This window comes from Pipistrellus kuhlii, unplaced genomic scaffold, assembly GCF_014108245.1.
Source record: "Pipistrellus kuhlii isolate mPipKuh1 unplaced genomic scaffold, mPipKuh1.p scaffold_m20_p_22, whole genome shotgun sequence".
NCBI lineage: Eukaryota > Metazoa > Chordata > Mammalia > Chiroptera > Vespertilionidae > Pipistrellus > Pipistrellus kuhlii.
In genome coordinates, this window is record NW_023425521.1 from 11,635,209 (window position 1) to 11,660,780 (window position 25,572).

Here is a 25,572-nt window from a genome sequence, read left to right on the forward strand (position 1 = left end):
TGCCCTGAGGGCTTGGCCAGAAGATAAGATTAACCTGGGGCTTAGCATCTCCAGTCTTCCTGCCTCTTCCCCTTCCTGATCCTCCCCCCTAGATAGCCCAGCCTTGGAATGTTGCACCTTGGAATGTTAACATCTTTGCAACTTCCACTTCCTGATCCTCCCCCATGGACTCTGCCAGGGACCCCTCTGCATGGGCGGCCCTGCCCCCCTTTGTCTCTGCTGTATAAATACAGCCATTTCAGAGAATAAAACTGAGGCTTGATCAGAACCTTGTCTTGCCTTCATTCTTTCACGTTCCTTGTTTGTTTCATTCTCTTAGGTGGTTCCTGCGTGGCCCCGTTGTTGTCCTGCGGGCCGGGACAAGCTGGCAGGACTGAGGTGAGGGAGAAGACGTGAATGAGGGTATGAAAGGAGAGTGTGTGATGTGTGTGGTGTGTGAGTGAGTAAGAGACAGTTAAATCCCTGTAGTAGCAGCAGGAGATGGCAGACCAGGCTCTCTTGGACAAGGAGAGACTACCACCGCTGCAGGTACCCCCCAGACTGCAAGACTCTGGCACAGAGCCCATGCCATCTTGAAGAGGAGAACGACCTTTTTTAGGAACTCATCAGCACCACCAACTAGACAGGCCTTATAACTGCCCCAGGACCCAGCAGCCACTCCAACCAAAATCCTGCTGCCCCACCCACAGACCCTCAGACCTCCACCTCCAAAGGTGCACAGCTCGGCAGCAGGAAGTACAAACTCCCTCTCCCTAGCAACAGAACTCGTGACAAAAAATTTACCTGTTTGCAGAGTGCACAGACATCCAGGGCACACCATTCCGTAGGCAGTGCCTGGGAGCCACTGGGAGCCCCCAAGGGTGTGATTTTGTACAGACAAGAGCGCGGGGCTCTGCAATGGAAATTCTGAAATCCCTCTTCCTGAATAACTGCTCACAAACACCCCAGCTGTGCAACTTCAGTGCCAGGACCTCTCAGAACATGTCAGAGCTCTGCGCAGCAGGCAAAGGCACCTCCACACTCACACATTTCCAACAGGCAGGAACCCTGAGCCCATCCAAACACAGGGCGCTTGTGGGAGCCACTGTGAGCTCTACCTGGGCATGATCTTGGACAAACAGGGGCACACTCTCCCCCCAACCTCAAGCAGTAGAAATTCTGAATTCACCCTTCCTGGATACCTGCCCACAAACACCTCAATTAGATGGCTACACTGTTAGGGCCCTTCAGAGTGCTTCAGTGTGCCTCGCTGGCAAACATACCGGAAGTGCCCCTGTGAGCAGCCACTGGGAGCAAGCGTCTATCCACCACAGGTGCAGCAACAAAAGCTAAGACTGCCCACCACACAACTACAGAACTCTGGACACCACAGTCATGCCTTTCCAGAGAGCAGGCCCCCTGAGCCCCATCGCCCCAAAAGACGGTTCCTGGGTACCGCTGTGAGTCCCTGCTGGGTACACGTGATTTCAATTAAGAGTGCAAGGCAATCTGGGGGAGATAAGAGATCAACTGAAGGACTTGTATACATGCATTTAAGTACAACCAATGGACACAAAACTCTGGGGAGGGAGGGTATGTAAGGGGGGGGGGCATTGGTATATGTACAAAAATAATAACTTAATAAAAAAATTAAAATTAAAAAAAAAGAGTGCAAGGCAGCAAAAATTGGGACACTCCCCTCCACGGCAACTGACTTCTAGACACCGCAGTTGTGCCTCTCAAGCTCGTAGGCCTACATCAAGAGAACCCAAATAGCTGAAGTAGAGAGGTACACTAGATTACCAAGCCCAGGAGAACTGAGAGATTAAACCAGTAGAACCATCCCCAAATGAACCTAGGTAGCAAAGCAATTGGATCTACAATTAAAACATTACAGGAAAACATGGGAAGATTTTTTTAAAAAGCAATTCCCAAAGGAAAGAAAAAGAGGAATCACCAAAAAGGGGGTTAAATGAAACTGAGGCTAGCAGCTTATCAGAGAAAGAATTTAGAGTAATGGTTATAAGGATATTTAAACAGCTGGATGACAAATAATGAGAATTATAAGGAGCTGAATGAGAATGTCACCAACATGAAAGGAATTAAGAAGAGATGAAAACAATACAGCCGCAATAAAGAACACAATGGAAGGCTTAAACAGTAGACTAGAAGAGGCTGAGGACCGCATCAGCAAATTAGAAAACAAGGTAGGGGAAAAAAAACACAAAAACACAGCAGCAACTGTGTTTAAGAAGGCTTAAAAAGCAAGAGGAGAGCCTAAGGGAGCTTTGGGACAACACAAATTGAAACAATATTTGCATAATAGGGGTACCAGAGGGAAAGGAAAAGAAGCAAGGAATAGGAAACCTGTTTGAAAAAAGAATGACAGAAAACTTCCCTGATATTGGCAAGGAAAAAACACTAACACGAATCAGAAAGGATATATGCACCCCTATGTTCATAGCAGCACAATTTACATTAGCTAAGATTTGGAAACAGGCTAGGTGCCCATCAGTAGATGACTGGATCAGAAAACTATGGTACATCTACACAATGGAATACTATGCTGCTATAAAAAAGGAACTCTTACCATTTGCAGCAGCTTGGATGGAACTGGAGAGCAGTATGCTAAGTGAAATAAGCCAGTCAATGAAAGAAGAATACCATATGATCTCACTCATTTATGGATAATAAAGAACTTTATAAACTGATGAACAAAAAGATAGATACAGAGGCAGTAAAGCATCAAACAGACTGTCAAATTACAGTGGGAAGGTTGGGGTGGGGAAGGGGAGATAAGAGATTAACCAAAGGACTTGTATGCATGCATATAAGCATAACCAATGGACGTAAGACACTGAGGGTTGAAGGCATGTATGGGAGTGGGGGGCAGTGTGGGGGGGCAATGGGAAGATATGTACACATGTAATACCTCAATCAATAAAAAAAAATTTAAATGGAAAAAAATTATGGAAAGTAGATCAGTGGTTATCTAAGGAAAAGGAGCAGTGGGAAGGGGTTGAATTATAAACAGACATCTTTGGGGGGTGATATATTCATTATTTTGCTTGCAGTGATGTTTTTACAGGTATATACTTACATCAAACAAAAAATTCTACACTTCAAATATACAGTTTATTTTAAGTCAATTATAACTCAATAAATATTTAACTTTTGGGATTTAAATCCAACTTTGGAAATATAGCCACAGAGTTCATATTTAAATAAAGGGTAAGAAATTCCTAACCAATTGAAATAAAGTAATGTTCCCACTCTTACAAGAACTTCCCATGACCAAATGGATACATAATGGAAATCTCTGTAGTTAAATTATATGATCTTCATGGTTCTTTCTACTTCTAATGTTCTATGTTTATATATGAAAACATCACAACTCTGATCCACATTGTGTGTAACATGATGATAGTATATTTTATGTTGGGATTACCATTCTCCTAGCTCTGCAGTCAAATGTTTAATAATATTACCCTTTTGCAACTATTCATAATACCCACCAAGATCCTAACCACAAACAGCTACATTACTGGAACTGTCTAGTATACAATATACAAAGAGCTTTAGTTTCCTTAGAGAGTGTATATCCTTTAGTATACTGTCCATACTTCCTCTCCCTCCTTCAAATTATTACACAAGGCACTGACTTAATCCCTGGATCAGTAGCACAAAAAACATTATCTCCCTCCAATACCTTATATAGCTTATCTGGAATGATTATGGTATTGCCTCTTACACTCATACACAAATAGACAAAAACACATATATACACACAAAAGAAAGAAAGAACAAATCACTATCATGAATGCAATTAGAGCTAGTATTTTCAATTGTAGGCTAAATCATAATATGTTCATAGTTAAAGGATAAAATATGATGAACTTGGATTATTTTCATAGCAACTCCCACTTCTTTGAAAAGGTTTTAGGTTTAGTAATAAATAATGTCGTTTTCTAATACTTTTTTAAATCGAATTTATTTAAACAATACAACAAAATTTAATCAACAATATAGTTGCCATTGTTTTCTACTACTTGTGCCCAATGCTCAGGAAGCATTTTAATCCCTCTGTTGTAAAATTCTTGTGATTTTGATGCAAAAAATTCAGTCAATACATTTTTGAGGCATTCTTCATTATTAAATTTTTTTCCAAGAAGAAAGTTTTGCAAAGAACCAAACAAATGGTAATCGGAAGGGGCAATATCAGGAGAATATGCAGGTTGAGGGAGAACTTCCCATTCCAACTGGCGCAGTTTTTCAGCAGTGATTCTTGCAGTATGCGGTCGTGCGTTATCGTGGTGAAGAATTACGCCCTTCCGATTAATCAGCACGGGTTCTTTTTCTCTTAAAGCTTGGGCTAACCTTTCCAGTTGGGCACTATACACTGCACTTGTAATGGTTTGGTTAGATGGTAAAAGTTCATAATGAGGAATTCCTTTAAAATTCCACCAAACACACAACATCACTTTTTTCGCATGCAAGTCAGGTTTTGGCGTGGGCTGCGGAGCCTCATTTTTGTCCAACCATTGAGGCCGCCTTTTCAAATTAACATACAGCACCCATTCTTCATTTCCGGTAACAATTTGCTCTAAAAACGGCAAACGGTTTTGACGAGAGAGGAGCGAACTGCAAATTGTGACTCTTTGATTACGGTTGTTGTCGGTCAACTCATGAGGAACCCATTTTCCAAACTTTTGGACTTTGCCAAGTGCACGCAATTGATTGGAAATTGTTTTCTGTGAACAATTTAAAGTTGTCGCAAGCTCTTGTTGGGTAATTTGAGGATTTTGCACCAAAAGAGCTTGAAGAGCTTCTTGATCAAAATTGGACACACGGCCTCGACCACTCTTGTCATCTAACGAAAAATTTCCCTCGCGAAATTTCTCAAACCAACGCTGGCATTTTCTGGTGCTAACTGCATCTTGACCAAGAGCACTACAGATGTTTTTTGCAGCCTCACTTGCTTTTCTTCCTAATTGGAACTCGTAAAGCATGCAGTGCCGAATATGCTCCTCATCCGCCATCTTCTTAGCCCTAGTTTTGCAACAAAAACCAAACCAAACACAAACTTTTTCAAGCAAAACTTGTTAATTGCACTTCACACGTTCTGTAGATACCACGTGTTTGAAGGTTATGTCAATACAAGTCAACGCCAAGCAAGATTTTAAACGAATGTTAAAAAACGACATTAATTATTACTAGACCCGATACTATAGCTGGGACTGGTTTGGCTCAGTGGATAGAGCTCAACCTGCGGACTGAAAGGTCCCGGGTTCAATTCCGGTCAAGGGCATGTACCTTAGTTGTGGGCACATCCCCAGTGGGGGGGAGTGCAAGAGGCAGCTGATTGATGATTCTCTCTCATCGATGTTTCTAACTCTCTGTCCCTCTAAATTCCTCTCTGTGTAAAATCAATAAAATATATATTTTTTTAAAAAGGTACTATAAATTTATAAAAATGAAAATTATATTTAAAATTTTTTTTATTTCCCCAAGAATAATTTAAGCAGCAGTAATAATTGTAAATGTAAGCAACTGACAATGTCTAAAAAACTAGGTAATCAATTAAGCATTTGCCAGGGAAACAGATGGCAAATGACATGTTCTGTACCTCTCCTTAAGGGGAAGGAAGTTTTACCAGCTTTGAAGATGTTTACAACCTGGTGTAGTATATATGTTTCCTCAGATTTAAAACTTTTCTCAAAATCTGGAGACTGGCAAGTGAAGCAAAGGCCTGGGTCCTCAACCTGAACCTCCCTTAGCATCAGTTTCCTCGTGTATAAAATGAGAATACTACAATCTCCTTCACAGGCTTGTTTCGGGATTAAATGAGGTTACATAATGGAAAATATTTAACAGACCTAGTACATAGCAGGCATTGAACATTTGCCTTCCAGTCCCTGGTGTTATATTAGCAGAGTCAACAAGTACATGCCTCATAAAAGAAAAACTGAGCCGGGACCGGTTTGGCTCAATGGATAGAGCGTCGGCTTGGGGACTGAAGGGCCCCGGGTTCGATTCTGGTCAAGGGCATGAACCTTGGTTGCGGGCATATCCCCAGAAGGGGGTGTGCAAGAGGCAGCTGATCGATGACTCTCATTGATGTTTCTAACTTTCTATCTCTCTCCCTTCCTCTCTGTACAAAATCAATAAAATATATTTTTTTTTAAAAATGAGTTACAACTTTTTTTTTTTAATCCCAGGAATTGGGAAAGAGATTCTAAAAGAATTCCCCTACAACGAGATCTCTCTACTATTACAGTCAACTTTAAAGTTACTGAAAAATGTCCTGTGTATTTGACATCACCATCTGCCAACCTACTGCTAAAACTTAAAATAACACTTAAAATATATACATACTCACAGATTGCTTGCTCAGATTAGAGAGAAAATTCTATTCACAAGTTGCAATATGACACTTACAAGAAACAGATCACAGTCCTGAATGAAAATGTCCTTCCTATGACTGTAAACATTCTGACAAAGATGCTACATAATCAGTTCAGCAAATAAATAACTGAAAACAAAACGAGTATTTTCCAGCAGCCTTTGGCATTAGAGAGAAAGGTATAAACCAGAAGATAAATAATATAAAGGCTTATACATATACAATAATAACAAGATACCTTACCCTAGAACTTAGAATGCCTGAAGTGACTTATGAATTTAATTTAAAAGTTTGTCATGTTATTTATCAATTATCATTATTTAAAACAGTCCACCAGGTAATACAGACATACAGAAATCTTTTGACAGAATGATTTCCCTTCTATGACATAAATTAAGGAGCAAAAATGGGAGGGCCTTAGCTGGCTTGGTTCAGTGGATAAAACATTGACCTGAGGACTAAAGAGGCCCAGGTTCGATTCCAGTCAAGGGCACATGCCTGGGTTTCAGGCTCAATCCCCAGTAGGGGGTGTGCAGGAGACAACCCATCAATGATTCTGTCTCATCATTGATGTTTCTCTCTCTCTCTCCCTCTCCCTCTTCCTTCTTCGCTGAAATCAATAAAATAAAAAAAATTTTTTTTTTTTTGATGGGAGGAATAAAATGAATATCTACAATACATTTTTTTCAACTAGGTAAATGCTATTTTAATCAGGACTAGATTCATTGCTCCTGTGCAGATTAATTTTATTTGGCAACTTAGCTAGGCCACAATAACCAGATTTAGTCAAATATTATTCTAGATGTTTCTGTGAAACTCTTTTAGATAAGATTAACATGTAAGTCAACATAACTTGAGTTAAGTAGATTGTACTCTATCATGTGAGAGGGGCATATCCAATCCGTTGAAAGCTTTAATAATAATTTTTGTTAACATCTTCTTGGAGGAACAGGGAATTCTGCATCCAGATTAAGATTGCTATTTTTCTCCTGGTCTCCAGATTTTGGGCTTACCAGCCTTGACAGTTATGTGAGCCAATTTTTTAGAATCTCTTACTCACATACACACACACACACACACACACACACACACACACAAAACCCTACCTCTCACATTTCATTGGTTCTCTGGAGAACACTAATTTAATCCATATACCATCAAATTCAACATTCAGTAAATTATCTTATCACCGTACACTTACTATATTAGCTTATCCTATATAATCCTATATAATAAAGAGCTAATATGCTCATTAGACCAGCAGAACGACCTTCCAAAATGACTTTCTGGAATGACCAGTGGGAAGAGCCATGGCGACACGAGGCAGCCAGGGCTGCGATGGGCTGAGCCCCTTGCACGACTTTTGTGCATGAGGCCTCTCGTCTATATATATAGAAGCCTAATATGCTAAGTGTCCAACCGATCTGTCAAACATTCGGTTAATCACTCGACCAGTCACTATGACCACCCAATCACTATGACCACGAGGGGCAGACGCTCCATCAGGTAGTTAGCTTGCTGCTGTGGTCTGGCTGAGGTCTCTCCCCAGCCTGCTGACCCCATCGGCCCCAATCAGGACTGGGAGAGAGGGCCCTGATTGGCACTGATCACCAGTCAAGCTGAGGGACCCCACCCATGCACAAATTCATGCACCAGGCCTCTTGTTTTTTGAGAAAGTGATATGGTAATAAATTAACCCTACAGAAATAAAAAATAATAATCTCCTTAATCTTACAGCTAGCAGCACTGATAAGAAACAGAACATCTTTCAAAAACTACAATCCAAACTCAGCAGGTAGCTGAGTGTCTTCCACAAACATCTTTTTGAGGGGCTTCCATAGGCCTTCCTGCCCCTGAATTACAGAGAGCTAAATAAACATCATGAAAGTGAAAACACCTGAGTGTCCCATCACCATAGTAGCTCATCCTCCTCTGTGGTTCACATTCTCTTCCAGCTCCCTCATCAACACATCAGAACCCTGGTTATTCTGCCGACTTGAATATGGTATTGAGTTCCTCTAGAAAGTTTAGTATTTCATTTTTTGTATCTCTTCAACACCAGAATTTCCATTTGGTTTTTCTATAATTTCTAACTCCCTATTGAGACCCCCTATTTGTTGAATCATCATTATCATACATTCCTTTAACAGCTGCTTTAAAAACCCTTTGCTGTAGAATTTAACCATGGAGACAATCAGCTTCTATTTCCTTTTTTCTTCAATCTATCACATTTTCCTGTTTCTTGACATGTGTCATAATTTTATGTTGAAAATTAAACATTTTCTATAATACGGTATAACATTTCTGGGATCTGTCTTCCTACATAATGTGAAGTTTTACTTCTCTTTAAGTCTTGTTTTTTATTTTAAAGTCTGGTTTCCTGATGGGTTGCCCGTCTGTCCATGTAGCTTGGTGGTTAGCTGAGATTTTGCTCGAATACTCTAAGTCAACATAAGTTGTCATCCTTCCCAAAAGAATCTGTGTGTGGACAGGGGAGCACATTCAACATTCATAACATTTTCAAGACTCCCAAGGTTTTCATTCCCCCAGACTCTTTCATGGGTCCTCTGCACATACCTGAAGCCACTGCCCTCACAACTCAGATACCCCCAGACTACCGTGGACAATGTTCCTGGGCTGGCAAAACCTGCTGCTACAAGTGGAATGTGTATCTTCCAACCACAGCAGGGAAAGTGCCCATCCTCATGATCTTCCCTACTCTTGAAGAATCAACCAAATTAGAAGGACGACAGGTGGAGTGTGATGGGAGCAGCTCCAGGAATGAATGCTACAGATTCCCATTGTTACAACTGAAAGTTTAAACACTTCTCAAACATAAACACTTTTCAGATTGTTGTAAGCCATTGCTTGAGTTCCAGAGCACTGAAATGATTGCTTCTGCCTGTTTCACAGATAATCTTAGTCCTAAATCATAAACTTCCATCATTCTTAAATGTATTTACACCAGTTTCTGTTCTACTTTATAGCTTTATAACTACTTTGGAAGTCTTTACTCTTCTATATGTATTGCCAAACCTCCCATTCTTTTAGATCCAACACATGCACACCTTCTTCATGAGGTCTTCACCCCTTAATCCACATACACAATGATCTCTACTTTCGCTGAATTCCTTTTATACATAATCCTATATAATAAAAGGGTAATATGCAAATTGACGCTAATGCAATAACAGGGAACAACCAATCGCTATGATCAGCACTGACCGCTAGGGGGCAGACGCTCAACACAGGAGCTGCCCCCTGCTGGTCAGTGCACTTCCACAGAGGGAGTACCACTCAGCCAAAAGCTGGCTCATGGCTGGCCAGTGCAGCAGCCGTGGCGGGAGCCTCTCCCACCTCCTCAGCAGCACTAAGGATGTCCAACTGCAGCTAAGGTGCGCTCCCCGAGCTGCCAGAGGGATGTCTGATACCCCAGGGAGCGGTCCTAAGCTGGCAGGTGGACAACCCCCAAGGGTCCTGGACTGTGAGAGGGCCTCTAGTTATTTTATTATTATTTTCTGTGTGTTATACTTTTTTTCCCAGCTATATCCTTAAGGCTTTGGGACAAAGAATTGAGTTTTCATACTTTTGTATCTTTACCCCATACCTGACATATTGCTAACTATACTGTAAATTTGTGCCTAGTTCAACCCCCAAATTTAAAATTATAACACATGTAGTCAAACCACTTCCCTAAAAAAGCACAAGACACTAAAATCTAATCATGTTATACCATTAACACATTCTTCCCTTCTTCACTGAATCCATGATCTAAAGTGCACACATGAGTTGAAAGCATGTGACAGGGACTCCTGCTTGCCAAAGCTAATACCCATTTTAATCATCTCCCTTACTAAAAAAATTAGTATTCTCCTTGCAGTGAGGAGTTCGAGTTGAGGAGATGTACTAACTGAAAACACAGTAGTCATCTTAAAATCATTGGGGAGATGAGTCATCAAAAGTTTTCCCTCTGAAATATAATACAAATTTTTAATAATGGTTTAAAGAATTTTTAAAATTTCCTTACCCAGAAGATCCATTGCTCTTACAAACACCAAGAAGGGGCCTTTTCTCTGCAAAGCTGTCACACTTTTGAGTACCTGATATGGAATATAAAATGTAAAACAAAATTTTGAGAAGTATTCTTACATAATGCCCATTATTTTCATGCTCTCAGAATATTTACAGCCAAAGAAATACCAAAACATTCATTAAAAATTGATATGATTTTTATACTAGTTTTTAGCAAAACTGGAAAATGTATAAATAAACCTGTAATTATTTTTAATTGAATAAAATATATTTTCTTTTAATTGGCATAAACTTAAAACTTATACACATTCTTCAGGAGCTCAAAAAATCACCCCCAATTCTACCAACTAATTACCTAGGAATAGTATGATCTTGATTTTAAAACTAAATAAAGGTAAGTCAGGAAAGGGAAATTATAAAATTATAGGCCATTCTCAAAACATAAATGCAAATGCAAATATCCTTTAAAAATATTAAACTAAATACCAATGTATTAGGAAAAGTAAAATCTTATAACCAAGTTGGATTTACCCAAGTAATAGTAATAATTTTACATTATAAAACCAATTAACATATTCAACCTATTGTTTTAGCAGATGCAGAAAAGCATTCAATTAAATTATACAGACAGTAATGATAATAACAAAAGAAGCAACAAAAAATTTTCTTACCACAATAATGATTATCTACAAAAGAACTACAAGAATCATTGGTAATGTTTCAGAGCATTCCTATTAAAATCAGCAATAACAAAAGGATGCCCAATGTAACTGCTCTCATTCAACCCTATACTGGATGAACCAGACAGGATAATAATAATCAATGAACTCAAAAATATTACAGGATATGAAACCAATATAATAGCAGCAACGACCATAAAAATAAAGTCATGAAATGCAAATGTATCTAAATCCAGGCAAGGAGGGGAAGGAGGAGGAGGAGGAGATTTTGTCACCTGCCTACACATAGAAGAATCTTGAGAATCTTGAGAACATTATGCTAAGTGAAATAAGTAATAAAATAAAAAAAAAGACAAATACTCTATTATTCCACTTATTTGAAGCTTGTAGTCAAACTCATAGAAACAGAAAGTGAAATGCTGTTACCAGTGACTGGGGTGGATGAAGAAATGGAGAGGGCTGTTCACAGGGTACAAAGTTACAGTTTTATAAGCAGAAATAGTTCTAGAGTTCTGTGAATGTATTAGCACTACTAAATAGTGCAGTTAAAATCTGTCCAGATAGTAAATTTTGTTAGGCAATTTTTATAGTTTTATTACAGATTTTTGAAAAAGATAGAAATAAGTTGTATGTGTGGTTAGACACTTATATACATACATATTTTGTTATATGAAGCACAGAATGCATAAACTTATAAAGATAAACAACAATTTCAAAATAGGGATCTATTCCTTAGGGAATTATGATAAAAGTATTTGGGAGAGACAGGGAACTTCAACACTTCTTAAACAATATTTTCTGACTCTTCACTAATATTCCATTTCAATGGATCTCTCCAAAAATTATGAGGTTTTAATACGGAGGATGCACCTTAATAGTTACACATTTAAACTGTGACATGACATAATATAAATATTTTTAAATTTTAAATATAGTGGTTATACAAAATAAGTTAGGGCAAGTTTTTTCATCCCTTGACAGACTCTATTATCAACACAAGAATATGATAAAGATCAAAACTAAAACACAATTAATGTTTACTAATAAAGTTCTTTATAACTATTTAAACTTTTTAGGAACTACAGCAATCAGTGTTTAAGTCTTTAAAAATCATTAATTACTATGGATTGTATGCCATTACCCCTTCAAAACAAATAAATCAGATTTCACAGTTAACAATGTGCCTTGAACGAAGCACAAGTTAAAAATTAACTGGTTCTTAGAGCCCTATTATTGATGTTTAAATTTTATTTTAATTAGTAAAAAAGGGTGAGATGTAGAGGGCCTCCTGAGAAGGCACATGGACATTCTTTTAATTCTTATCTGCTGAGCCCGAGGGCACTGGCAGAATCCTCTTATCAGTACTGATTTCTTAATCAAATGCTTGGAATGAGGAACAAATAGCACTTTGACTCACCCAGGTCTCCATATGCTAAATCTTGTACCAAAAAATAAAGAGCTTACCCAGATTTTGATGAATAGGATCTGGGCACACCCGAAACTCTTTTTGACTTTAAACTTCCCTTTGGAAGCCAATAAAAATAAAAATTAAAAACAAAAAACTAAGAGAATTAAAAAACCTGATGAACAATATTAACTGTTGAATATAATAGAATCAGAGGTATGGCCGAAACTGGTTTGGCTCAGTGGATAGAGTGTCGGCGAGGGGACTGAAGGGTCCCGGGTTGATTCCAGTCAAGGGCATGTACCTTGGTTGTGGGCACATCCCCAGTGGGGGGTGTGCAAGAGGCAGCTGATGGATGACTCTCTCTCATCGATGTTTCTAACTTGCTATCTCTCTCCCTTCCTCTCTGTACAAAATCAATAAAATATATTTAAAAAAAAAAAAAAAAAAGAATCATAGGTATGGAAGGGGAGTAAACTGATGATTCTCAGGGAAAAGAGGAGTTGGGGGTGCGAGAAGAGACTGAACATATACCGCACACCTATGGATGGGGACAATGGGGGGTGGGGAAAGGGCAGAGGGTGGGGTAGGAACCTGGTGGAGGGGGAAAAAATGAGGAACTTTTGTAATACAGTAATAGTAACAATATAGGTTTCTTAAATAATAATAATAATAATAATAATAATAATAAATTAACTGGTCCAAAGCCCACAATCTTTATGTTCTAAATTAATTATGACTGAACTTCATCTCTTCAAGCCTAGCTCTTCACTCCTACCTATTTCACTTCCACCTTTAACAATAGCTATTTTCATTCTGCTTCCTGGTATCAGCAAGGTCTTCACAGCTTGTACCTGGATTCAGCACACCACTTTGACATGCTGATGAATGAAATTTCATGGTCTTAAAATGCAAATAATCCTGGCAAAAATGGTTTGATTGTTTTGGGTTTCTCAAACCTGAATTCAAGAACTCCATTGGTTTAGCTGACCTGATCAATTAGTTCAACAAACTATAGAAGATCAACCACCTAATACTTACTAAAGACTCATACTCTTCATGGGTATTTAGCGAAGAAATCAAAGAAAAAAAAATTTTTTTTAAGTACAAATTCAAGTAGTTGGAAAACTAAAAAGCAAAACCTTAATTCTGCTTTAAATAATTTCACTGAGGGTAGTTTGGATAAATACAATTCTAAAAGTGTTAGCATAAAAATTCTACAATCTTATGAACACTGTAGCTATTAACTTGATTTTTCATGCAGTATAAATAGTAGCATGTACTCTCCATGATACTTAATGGAGTCATCACTCTCCCATACTGTAATCCTCCAAACTGTAGAGGATTAACTTTTTATATATAAAATTGTGTTTATTTGCATGTACAATAGAGAGAATGACGTTACACACACCTGTTCTACAGCATTTAACAGAATGCAGCATGGTGATTGAAATGAAAACCAGCTAGCCAAATCCATCAAATATAAAATCTACTGCAATCCTGTTGCAAAGTCCTTTTGTTAAACTCCTTTTAGTCTAAATCCTTTTAATTCTGTCCTATAACACTAAAACATTTATAAAAAGCTTAAAATCCTAATAAATCGCACAATTAAAGTAATGAAAATGGGCTTGCCCACGAAGTCACAACTCCAACCCCTCTCAAAAAATTCAAGACAGTTTGAATGTCAGAAAATGTTAAATAATAGCCCTCACCATACATGCCATTGTAAATTCATTTAAACCAATGAGTTTAAGCTCATAAATCAGCCTTAAGGATTTCAAGATAGCAAATAGAAACCACTTCTGTGAGGATCCAAAAGCAAATCCAGATGCAAATAAAAATCCAACTGATAATGAAATATTCCAACTCTGCTCTTTTGATGTTGTGGATGATGTCTTAAGTATAAATATTTTACACAAAACTATGCTAATAGTAATAAATTCTAAGTGTGAGAATCTTTTGCAGAAAGATTCTATTGAACAACTTCATGCATTTTATCAGTTAAACCTGTGGTTGGCAAACTGCAACTCACAAGCCACATATGGCTCTTTGGCCTCTTGAGTGTGGCTCTTCCACAAAATACCTCAACCTGGGTGAGTCGATTTTGAATAAGTGACGTTAGAAAAACTTTTTAAAAGTTGGCTCTCAAAAGAAATATCAATCGTTGTACTGTTGATTAATGAGTTTGATAACCACTGAGTAAAACCATTTCCAAGACTTCCATTCCATTTTTTATTTACTTGAAATAATTACTTTAGAAAATATTTAATTCTGATTGTCTACATCCAGTTTTTTTCATAGATTCTCTTAATGTGAGAATAAAATTGTAGTCATATATTACAGGTCTAAATTTTGGCTAAAAAAATAAGATTCTGTGTTAGAACAGCGGCCAGGCCTAGAGTGCCCAGGCACAAAGCAATGGCAACTGGGCCCGGAGCAGCAACGGCCAGGCCCCAGAGCAGCAGCAGCCAGAACCAGAGCAACAACACCCAGCACTGGAGCAGCCAGACCTGGGGCAGTGGCAGCCAGGCCTGAGACAGAGGCAGCCAAGCCCAGGGAGGCCAGTCCAGGAACACCCAGACCCGGAGTGGCCGGGCCCGGAGAAGCCGGGCCCAGAGCAGCCGGGTTGGGAGCAGCCAGGTCCAGAACAGCAGTAGCCAAGCCCGGAGCATCCAGGCTGGGAGCGGCCAGACTCGGAGCGGCCGGGCCCGTGGCAGCTGGGCCCAGAGCAGCCGGGTCTGGTGCGGCCAGGCCCGGAGCAGCAGCTGCCAGGCTGGGAGCAGCCAGGCCCGGAGCAGCCGGGTCTGGTGCGGCCAGGCCCGGAGCAGCCGGGTCGGGTGCGGCCAGGCCCGGAGCAGCGGCTGCCAGGCTGGGAGCGGCCAGGCCCGGAGCAGCCGGGTCTGGTGTGGCCAGGCCCGGAGCAGCGGCTGCCAGGCTGGGAGCAGCCAGGCCCGGAGCAGCGGCTGCCAGGCTGGGAGCGGCCAGGCCCAGAGCAGCCGGGTCTGGTGCGGCCAGGCCCGGAACAGCAGCAGCCAGGTCCAGAGCAACTAGGTCGGGAGCGGCGGTGACCATTCCCAGAGCAGCTGGTTGTGGAACAAACCAGAGCAACAGGGGACAGGCCCGGAGCAGCCAGGCCCGGAACAGCTCGCTCCTCGCCTGCCCCTGTCCCACGGCTGCCTCTCAGACATGGCTGGAAACTTTTGTGGGAACTTGAGGGTCTGCTAAATCAAGTGATGAAGGCTTAGATCTGGATGTGTTGAGTTAGTATAGGGCTGGGGTGTTGATCTGTGAGTGCCTTGGGTGGGGCCTGGATGAGGCTGGTTGACCTATTTGGAAATGTCTTTTGTGTGAAATATATCATTGGGCATGTGGTGGTATTATTGATATGAGAAAATGCTAAGTAACTGATTTACTATCTGAAAAGGGATTTACTATCGGGGAAAGGGAGGGAGGAAGAGACTGAACATAAACTGCACCTATGGATGAGGACAATGGGGGATGGGGAGGGGGTGGAGGGTGGGATGGGAACCTGGTGGAGGGGGGAAGAAATGAGGAACCTCTGTAACAATATGAACAATAAAGATTGATTTTAAAAAAATAATAATAAGATTCTGTTGTCAATTTACAGTCAGATTTTTCCCATTAAAAATTTCTATTTTCTTACAAAATTTTCCATTGTGTGCTATAAAGCAATCACCATTATGAACTGGGTAACTTCATATAAGTCTCTTACCTAAGCAAAAAAATTTTTAAAGACAGGATATGAAGTGGAAAATAAGGTGAGGAAGGAAAAATAAGAAAATAGATATACACGTTGCAGGTACCATCAACCAACCACGGGAAAGAGCAACAGGACAGAAATCTTACTGCCTTGAACAATTTTACCTAAATATGATTACAAAGACATCTTTTCCACTTGCCTGAAATAGCCAAAATATGTATATACATTTTAGCCTCCACAGTGACTTCAAATAGTTTAAAATATTAAAGACAACATTTTTTCATTATTGCTAGCTTTATTACCTTCCTCTGAATGTTAAAATGTTCCGTATGTGAAGTATCCCTTAACATTTAAAGGTCCCATATTATTTCACTTTGATAATCAGGCTTCTTATGCTCTCTCACAGATGAGACTCATCAAACTTTAAGGAACACAAGATTACAAACCATCCATATGACAGAGGAGTAAACTGATAGTAAGAAAAGTTAAATAACTTGCCCAATAAATGCCACATGTGACCCTGAAAGACAGCCCAGAATTCTTCCCTCTGCTCACTTAAATTAAAAAAGTACTGCTATATAAAACCATGATCAACTTCTTCTTACAAAAAAAAAAAATCATTGGCAAAGGCTAATGTACTTACTCCCTTAATGCTTTAATTCTATCATCTGCAAAGTAGAGATAAGTACCAATACTTCACCTAGAATTGTAAGAATTATAAAAATAAAAAAAAAAGTAATAAATGCAATGGTGCTGAAACAGTGAGAACTCAATAAATTTAATGCAATTATATTGCTGCTGGCAACTGTAATATGGTAAATCCATTTATCTACTTTTCTGGTGAAGAAAAAATAAATACTGTTCACACCCTTGACTATTTTCTTGTTCTTTCTTGCATGATGCCAGTATTTCTACCCCTTGCTCACCCACACTGAAATATGCCAAGCACACACCTCAGGTATGCTAAACTTTCTCTTCTGTCTCCTGGGCATAAATACCCAGTTATGCCCTAGTCATCTATCTAGTTCATTTGTCTACTTTTTTAGTTCATTCTCAAATGATTTATTTTTCTTCAAAGCACTTAACAAAATCTCATATTATATACATTCTAGTCATGTATATAGTCTCAGTGCATTCAAATGATGGCTCAAATTCCATGACACAAAAAGACTTGTATGAGAATGTTCACAACAGCTTTATTCATAATACCTCAAAACTATCCTCAACCCAAAGTCCACCAACAGAAAAATTAATAATTTAGTATTTTAATAGAATGGAATACTACTCCACAATAAAAAAGAAAGATACATTGATACACACAAATCATTAAGAATAGGGAAAAATACTCCCTCTAAAATAAAGAAATCAGACAGCACATGCCACTGGAATAGATGTTTTATAACCTTAATTCTGAAGTTTAATTGCCATATCTGTAACATGAAGATTCTACATAACTTGCAAATAGCAAATGATTAATAAATGGTAGCTATTACAATAAACTAAAATAAAATGAAGGCATTCTGGAGAACTGATATTAAAAAAATTAGTGAAATCATACAAATATTTAACAATAAATTGAACATAGAAGTAACAATTATGAGATTCTCTCAATGCTATAAGTTATTTGAAAGGATGCAACAGATAAACTAAAATAGAATTAAATCATCCCTCCTCAACAGAAATTTCTGGACTACTCAGAAAACTAGTACACATGAAATACGAAGAAAAGTAAACGATAGGCATTAGATTCTCTCTTGAAGCACCCAAAAAGTTCATAGAGATCATCTTTTGCTTAATTGATCAGAAAGTATTCACAAAGAATGCCAAATTGGAATTAAAGTTTTAAAGGATAAGAATATATGGGTGAGGACAGGAAAAAATAAAACAAAGACAAAAAAATACAGCCCCACTGAGTTGGCTCAGTGATTGCGTGTTGACCTATGAACCAGAAGGTCATGGTTCCATTCCCAGTAGGAGCACATGCCTGGGTTGTGGGCTCAATCCCCAGTAAGAGGCATGCAGGAGAAAGCCGATCAATGATTGTCATCACTGAAGTTTATTTCTCTCTCCCTTTTCCTTCCTCTCTGAAATCAATAAAAATGTTTGTGTGTTGTTTTAAAAAAAAAAAAAAAAAATACCAAAAAAAAATACAAATGTGTTGTACAACTGGAGAAGGGCATATTCAATTGACTAACAGATTCTTGTATGTGCCCTCACCTGTGATAGAACCTGAAACATTGGCGAATTTGGACAAAGTTCTAACCAACTGAGCTACCTGGCCAGGCATCCCTCCCTTTTATATCTTTACTATAAACTTTTTTTGTTGTTGTTCCCAAGAGTTATCCAAGAACTCATACAAAATGTGCCAAATAAATGAGTTTTAATCCTCATCTTCCTCCCCTTCTTCATTCTGCTTAATTGGGAAGTAAAGCAATTCCTAACTCTCTTGGCTATTAACAACTACAAGCAACAAATTATGTTAATTATTATTCTTCAAATATTTCTTGGTGAGATATTTAAAATACCTTTTGGGAAAAGGCACCCCGAAGTTACAGTGATCTTGCTCTTGCTTCTTTCAAGATTGCAACCCCTCTACTGAGATTACCAGCTTTTTCAATAACCTTTATTCTCTTCTAAAGAAATTGCTCAAAATTGGCATTCCATCATCTGTAGGATGGGTATGATTAAGGGTATTTTCTTTTTTCTTTTTCTTTTTCTTTTATCCAGCCTCCCTTTGCCACATCTTTTTCAGAGGTGCCATGGTGGCAGGGAACACTGTGTACATCTAAATTCTCATTTATGATTTCCATTTCTGTCCCAGTAAAAAACTCCATGTTTCCCTTGCTTGCATCTTTTTCATCTCCACATATGGCACAGAGTACAAAGAATTAGACCGTTAATAATCCTTGCTTCATTTCTCTTCAATGGTATAGACCTCTTCTTTATATTTTAATCATATAATAAACACCTATGGACCCATCACTGAAGATGAGAAAACATGACCAACACTTTTCATTTACTTACATATTCATACATCATAAACCATGTCTCTATATTTGTGCTTCTCATTCCTTTTCAGACACTCAGTGGTATTGTTATTTTTCACATACATTTTAAAATAAGAGTTTTTATTAGCTCATGAGTCTAGTTGTTTCTGTTAAATATAAAGCTATATACTAGTAAATTCTCTTGGGTTCAAATAAAATTCTCTCCATATTCCATCACAAGTGAAAATTCCAAAATATTAAAGTAAACCCATATACACATAAAATGTGCAAGACACAGTAACAGCAACAAATTGGAAAATCTCAATGAAACTAGGTTAAAAAGTAGGTGCCAAGAAGATACTTCAAATGATAACAACTGAGGCCCAATCCTCTTGCTTTTAAGACTAAAAGAATCACAGGCAAATGGGAGGAAAAATACAAGATGCCATTCTCTGAAAGGCAAGAATCATAGTAGTCCCTTGATGATAGTCAGAGGGGAGGGAAAGTTTAAGCCTTCTTTACCTATTCATGAGATCAAAAGAAATAAAGGAATCCCTTGGTGTTTTTATCATTTTCTTTTGCTACTACATCTGGCACCAGACAGAAAACAGCACAATTAAAGCTATAATACTCTTGCAATTCTTCTATAATGCTTGCACCTTTTAAAGGATCAGTGATTCAACTTCTCCAAAGATACATTCAATTTTAAACTACCCTACAAAATCCATTCCCAATTTATTTGTTTTATTTACAAAAATTCATATGAAACTACCCAAAACTTATAATTAAAGCAGTGTTGAACTTCTGCATCCAGCCATAATAGATTAACAGAGATTGGATTTTTCCCATGTAAGAAACAGATCAAATGTATGAAAAGACAGTTTCCAGACACAGAACAACAGGTAGTATGGGACAGTGATCCTTGAGACAAGGAGAACAATTGATATGAGCCCTATGAATGCCTCAAAGAACTACTCATTTATTTAAGTATTGTCAATGACTGCCTCTGCTTCTGCACTATGACAGAAGTGAATAGTTGTGACAGATGCCCACAGCCTAAAATATCTCCACCTGGCCCTTTCAGAATATGTTTTCACACCCCTGCCTTAGACAAAAGGCTATTCCAGACATACCAAACAAAAAGCCAAGTAATTTAAATATACCCCCCAGAACAAAGACCAACAATATTAAAAGGAATACAAAACAGCAACCTTCTGCAGCGTTAAATTCACAATGTGTAACACCCAAACAAATATTTCAAGGCATGTAAGTACACAATCCAATTAGACCCATATTAATGAGATAAATCAATCAACTGAACAGTGGCATTTATACTACTATGATAAGCATACTCCATTTATTCAAGAAGATAGAGAAAAGTACAAGCATGTTAAGACATTGAGGGGGGGTGGAGAAACCAAGATGGCGGCATAGGGTAGACACCTGAATGCAGCCTACCACAACAAATTTGAATTTAGAACTGAAAAACGGGAGGCATTGCCCTGAAGCGCCAGACGGCTGGGTGAGAGGAGGCTCTGCCATCTGGGAAGGAGAGAGAAGGCATGCTGAACCTCAGGAACTGTGAAAGTACGGAGAACTGTGTGCGTGAAAAGGCGCTGGCTTAATCCCGGTGCGGAGAGGAAGGGCCGGACCGAGATAGCTGCTGGCTTACTCCCTGCACGCAGAGAGGGCGGGCCGGGCTGAGTTCGCTACTGGCTTACTCCTGGCGCAGAGAGGGCGAACAGCTAACGCGGCTGGCTTTCTTGTCCGAGAGGAAAACAGAATCACCCTATTGCTCTGATAAACGGCCCCAGACAGGGAGAGGCCAGACTGTCAGGCAGTGGGCAGAGATCTCTTGGAGGTGTGTGAAGCCAGAGGCCATTACTGCGGGACTTGGGGAGGAGCCGAAGGGAAAACAAGGTTTGTCTGCACCAACCCGAGACTCCGCCCTACCTGTGGCTGAGCACAGAAGCTCTCCCAGAGGCTGGCTTTCTCTAAGGAGGGACTTGTAGGAATCCAAAGCTTGTCTGCGCCTTTACCAAAGAGGTGTGCACGCACCTGCAACCAATCTTCCAAAACTCTCCACGAACAGGACTTTTCTAAGGCGAGACTAACAGGGAACCAAAGATTGTCTGCGCCACCCCGAGACCCTGCCCTATTCAAGCAGAGTACGGAAACCCTCCTAGCTGAGACACTGCTGATCCTCACAGCCAATTGGCTTGGAGATCAACGCTTCCCAGTGATAAGAACCATAAGCAAGGCTTAACAACAAGACTGCACACACAGCCCACAAAGGGCTACACCAAGACTGTCCACTGCAGGTAATTGGGAAGGCTGTGCTACTGGGCTCTACCAGAACACCTAGCACACAAAGCTATTCCATCAAATCAGGGAAACAACTAAAATGCAGACAAGAAGAAGGACACAAAGGAAGGAGATGGAGGAAAAGAAAAGATTGGACATTGAGTTCAAAACTACAGTTATAAGGTTATTCAACAATATCCTAAAAAAGGCTGATAAAATAAATGAGACCTATGAGGATATGAAAAGGGAGCAACTAGAAATAATAAGGGATCAACAAGAAATGAAGAAAACATTGTCTGAAATAAAAAAAATATTATACAAAGTCCTAAAAACAGACTGGAAGATCACAAGAATTAAGACAAAGATTTAGAACACAAAGAGCCAGAGGACACTCCTCTGCAGAAAGGAGAAGATAAAAGAATCCAGAAAGTTGAAGATAGTGTAAGAAACCTCTGGGACAATTTCAAGCGAACCAACATCAGAATTATGGGGATTCCAGAAGAGAGAGAGCAAGATACCGAAAGAGTACTAGAAGAAATAGTGACAGAAAACTTCCCCCACCTGGGGAAAGAAATAGACTTACAAGTCCAGGAAGCCCGCAGAACCCCAAACAAAAGGAATCCAAGGAGGACCACACCAAGACACATCATAATTAAAATTCCAAGAGCAAAAGACAAAGAGAGAATATTAAAAGCAGCAAGAGAAAAGCAGGTGGTGACCTATAAAGGAGCACCCATAAGATTGTCAGCTGATTTCTCAACAGGAACCATGCAGGCCAGACGGGAATGGCAAGAAATATTCAAGGTGATGAATAACAAGAACCTACAGCCAAAAATAATCTACCCAGCAAAGCTATCACTCAGAATCAAAGGACAGATAAAGAGCTTCACAAATAAAAAAAGCTGAAAGAGTTCATCACCACCAAACCAGAATTATATGAATTGCTGAAGGAGGTTATTTAGGAAGAGGAAGAAGATAAAGATAAAAATTATGATCAACAAATACGTAGCTATCAACAAGTGAATCTAAAAACCAAGGGAATTTAAAAAAATGATGAACAATATTGACTGGTGAATGTAGTAGAGTCGGAGGTATGGAAGGGGAGTGGACTGATGATTCTCAGGGAAAAGGGGAGTGGGGGTGCGGGAAGAGACTGAACAAAAACTGTGCACCTATGGATGAGGACAATGGGGGATGGGGAAAGGACAGAGGGTGGGGTGGGAACCTGGTGAAGGGGAGCAATTGAGGGGGGGAAGAGGATCACATTTGTAATAATCTGAACAATAAAGATTTATTTAAAAAAAAAAAAAAAGAAGACATTGAGGGGGGAAAGAACAAAAAAAGAAGACATTGGAGATCTCTCCATATAAATGCGTGCACATACTCATGTGATTCTTTTAGTCTAAAAATGGAAAATACAGTGTTTGTAATGAAAAATACATTGGATAGGTAAATGATATATTAGATACTGCAGAAGAAAACTAGAAAACATGAAGAGGCAACAATAGAAGCTACTGGAAACACAAAGGGGGGGTAATGACTGAAGAAAAAGATATTTGAATATACACTGAGAAAGACACTGTCCAAGAGAATAAGACAAGCCAAGACTGGGAAAAACTATTTCTAAATTATATATAATATAAAAGGCTGTTGTCTAAAACTTACAAAGAGGCCCTGGTCAGGTAGCTCAGTTGGATAGAGCATCAAGCCCATATGCCAACGTTGCGGGTTTGATTCCCAGTCAGGGCACATACAAGAAATCACCAATGAGTGCATAAATAAGTGAAACAAATATCTCTCTGGCTCTCCCTTCCTTATAATCATGTACTTGGTGAGGATTTTTTTTTAAGGTATGATTTTGATCATTTCATGTATAATTTCAGATGGCTATTCTCATTTTTTTATTTGATAACCTAAGGGGGGAAAATAGACAGGTATTGCATGTTTTAAAAATTCTTGTTACACACTGGTTAACAAATCACTGAGCTAGGAGAATGGCTAAAATTTATAACACTGACAACAACAAAATTAATCGACTGTATGAAGAAGACTTTCTCATCCTAAATGATTTTGTTCCCAACAACAGAATGGCAAAATACATAAAGCAGAAACTGAAAAAAAAAGTTACAAGAAGAATACACAATTATTTTGGGATATTTGAATAACTATATATATAAAACCCTAATATGCCAATAGACCAAACAGTGGAACAATTATGATGTGCGTTGACCACCAGGGAGTGCATGCGGAACATGGCAGGCATCAGTAGCAGTCGGCAGAGCACGGAATATGGGGGTGTCAGCTGTGGCAGGATGGTGGAACAGATGAGCAGGGGCACTAGACCAGGGTGGGGCAAGCCTCTGGTGGTTACTGAAAATTCTTTGCTCCCATGTGCCACACCCATTGCTGGTGCTGGAGCAGCCACTTGCACCCTCTGACCGTGCCCAGCGCCAGCTCCAATTGCACCGTCAGTGGGTGCAAGTGGCAGCTGTTAGCCCCATCGCCCCTCGTGGCCTCTCCACCTCCCCCTGCTCTTGAGAGGTGATCAGGGCTGGCAGCCACCTCTCAAACCTGCTGCCAGCACTGGTCACTGGTCCTGCTCGCTCAGTGCCGGCCCCAATCTCCACCTCACACTGTTCCTGAGGGGAAATCAAGGCCAGCAGCCGCCACTCGCACCAGCTACTAGCACCAACCCCAATAGCTCTGCATCTCTGGGGGCGGGGCTGCCAGCAGAGGACACGGAGGATGGGCCGAGACCTGCCCTTGAGCCCACCACAGCCTCGCAAGCCCACAGTTCCTTTCAAGGTGCACAAATTCATGCACTGGGCCCCTAGTATATATATAACTAATAGAATAAGCATAAAGACAACCTGTATGGACACAGAAGAATGAAACAAGATACACCATTTTCTGGGCCATAAAATAAATCACAAAACACTTAAAAGAATAGAAGTTTATATAAACTATGTCTTCTGATGAAATAAGATTAAATTAGAAATTAATAAAGGAAAGATATCAGCAATAGCATTCAAAATTTAAAAAAAAAAAAAACTTTTTAAATAACCCATGAGTCATAAATAAAATCACAAGGTAACTGAAAAAGTGTGTATAAGTTAATGAAAAACAAAAATCACAAACTACAAAAGAAAAAAATCTACAACTTGGATTTTAAAGTTTTAAAATAAAAACTTCTGAAAATTAAAAAGGTTTGTTTTTGAAAAGCCTATATGTACTCTCTGTAGGAGGATGCTGATAATGTGGGAGGATTTGCAGATGTACAGATAGATTGGTATAAAGGAAACCTTGGTATCTTCTGCTCAATTTTGCTGTGAACCTACAGCTGCTCATAATTTACATTTTAAGGAACAGCTTGGCAGTCTTGTATGATAGTTCCAATTAATCCATATCCTCCCCAACACTTATTATCCCTCTTTTGTACACAGCCATGTTGGTGGATGTGAAATGGACAGGAGGACTTTTGACAGTGAAGGAAAGGCTTTCTATTTTGATTGTGTAGTAATAACATAACTGGATTCATCTGGCAAAACTCATCAGTTTAAATAAAGTAATGGTTTTCACTGTATGTAAAATTATTTCTCAATAAAGCTGAAGATTTAAAAAAAAAAAAACCAACACTTTCTTAAAATAACTATGACTTAGAAAATAATGAGTTTTCCCTTTCACACCTAGGAATGTGTTATGATAAATGAACACAGATTTCCAAGACCACAACTTGTCCAATTCACTAAGACACCCACATTCTTTTTTACAGTTCTACAGTAAAAAGCATTTAAACTGTACTGATAATAATCAGCATCTCCATTACAAGTCTGTTTATTTGGGTCACAATCATTAAGCTCACATGTAATTTAGTTGCTTCATGTTACACCTTTGTTTTTATCTGATTCAAGATATCCGTCACTAACCCTTTTGAAGTACTTTTAATAGTTTATAGAGAGTCCTATAAAAGGGAAGCGACATTTCTTTTAAAGGGCTGATTTAATTTAGGGTGAGCGTAACTTGAATAGACTGCAGCTGTCTTTGTAGCATACCTTATCCTG

The 25,572-nt window shown here is 39.2% G+C and overlaps 1 protein-coding gene and 1 pseudogene across 11 annotated transcripts in view; both read right to left on the reverse strand.

The window, feature by feature from the left end:
• BCAS3 (BCAS3 microtubule associated cell migration factor) overlaps window positions 1–25,572 on the reverse strand; it is a 457,087-nt gene that overhangs the window by 379,228 nt on the left and 52,287 nt on the right. For all 11 annotated transcript variants that reach the window (XM_036451745.2, XM_036451750.2, XM_036451747.2 and 8 more), the window contains exon 7: window positions 10,410–10,482. In XM_036451745.2, coding sequence (XP_036307638.1) covers window positions 10,410–10,482 — 73 coding nt within the window. The remainder of the gene's footprint in view (window positions 1–10,409; window positions 10,483–25,572) is intronic.
• LOC118726668 lies at window positions 18,547–20,576 on the reverse strand (annotated as a pseudogene).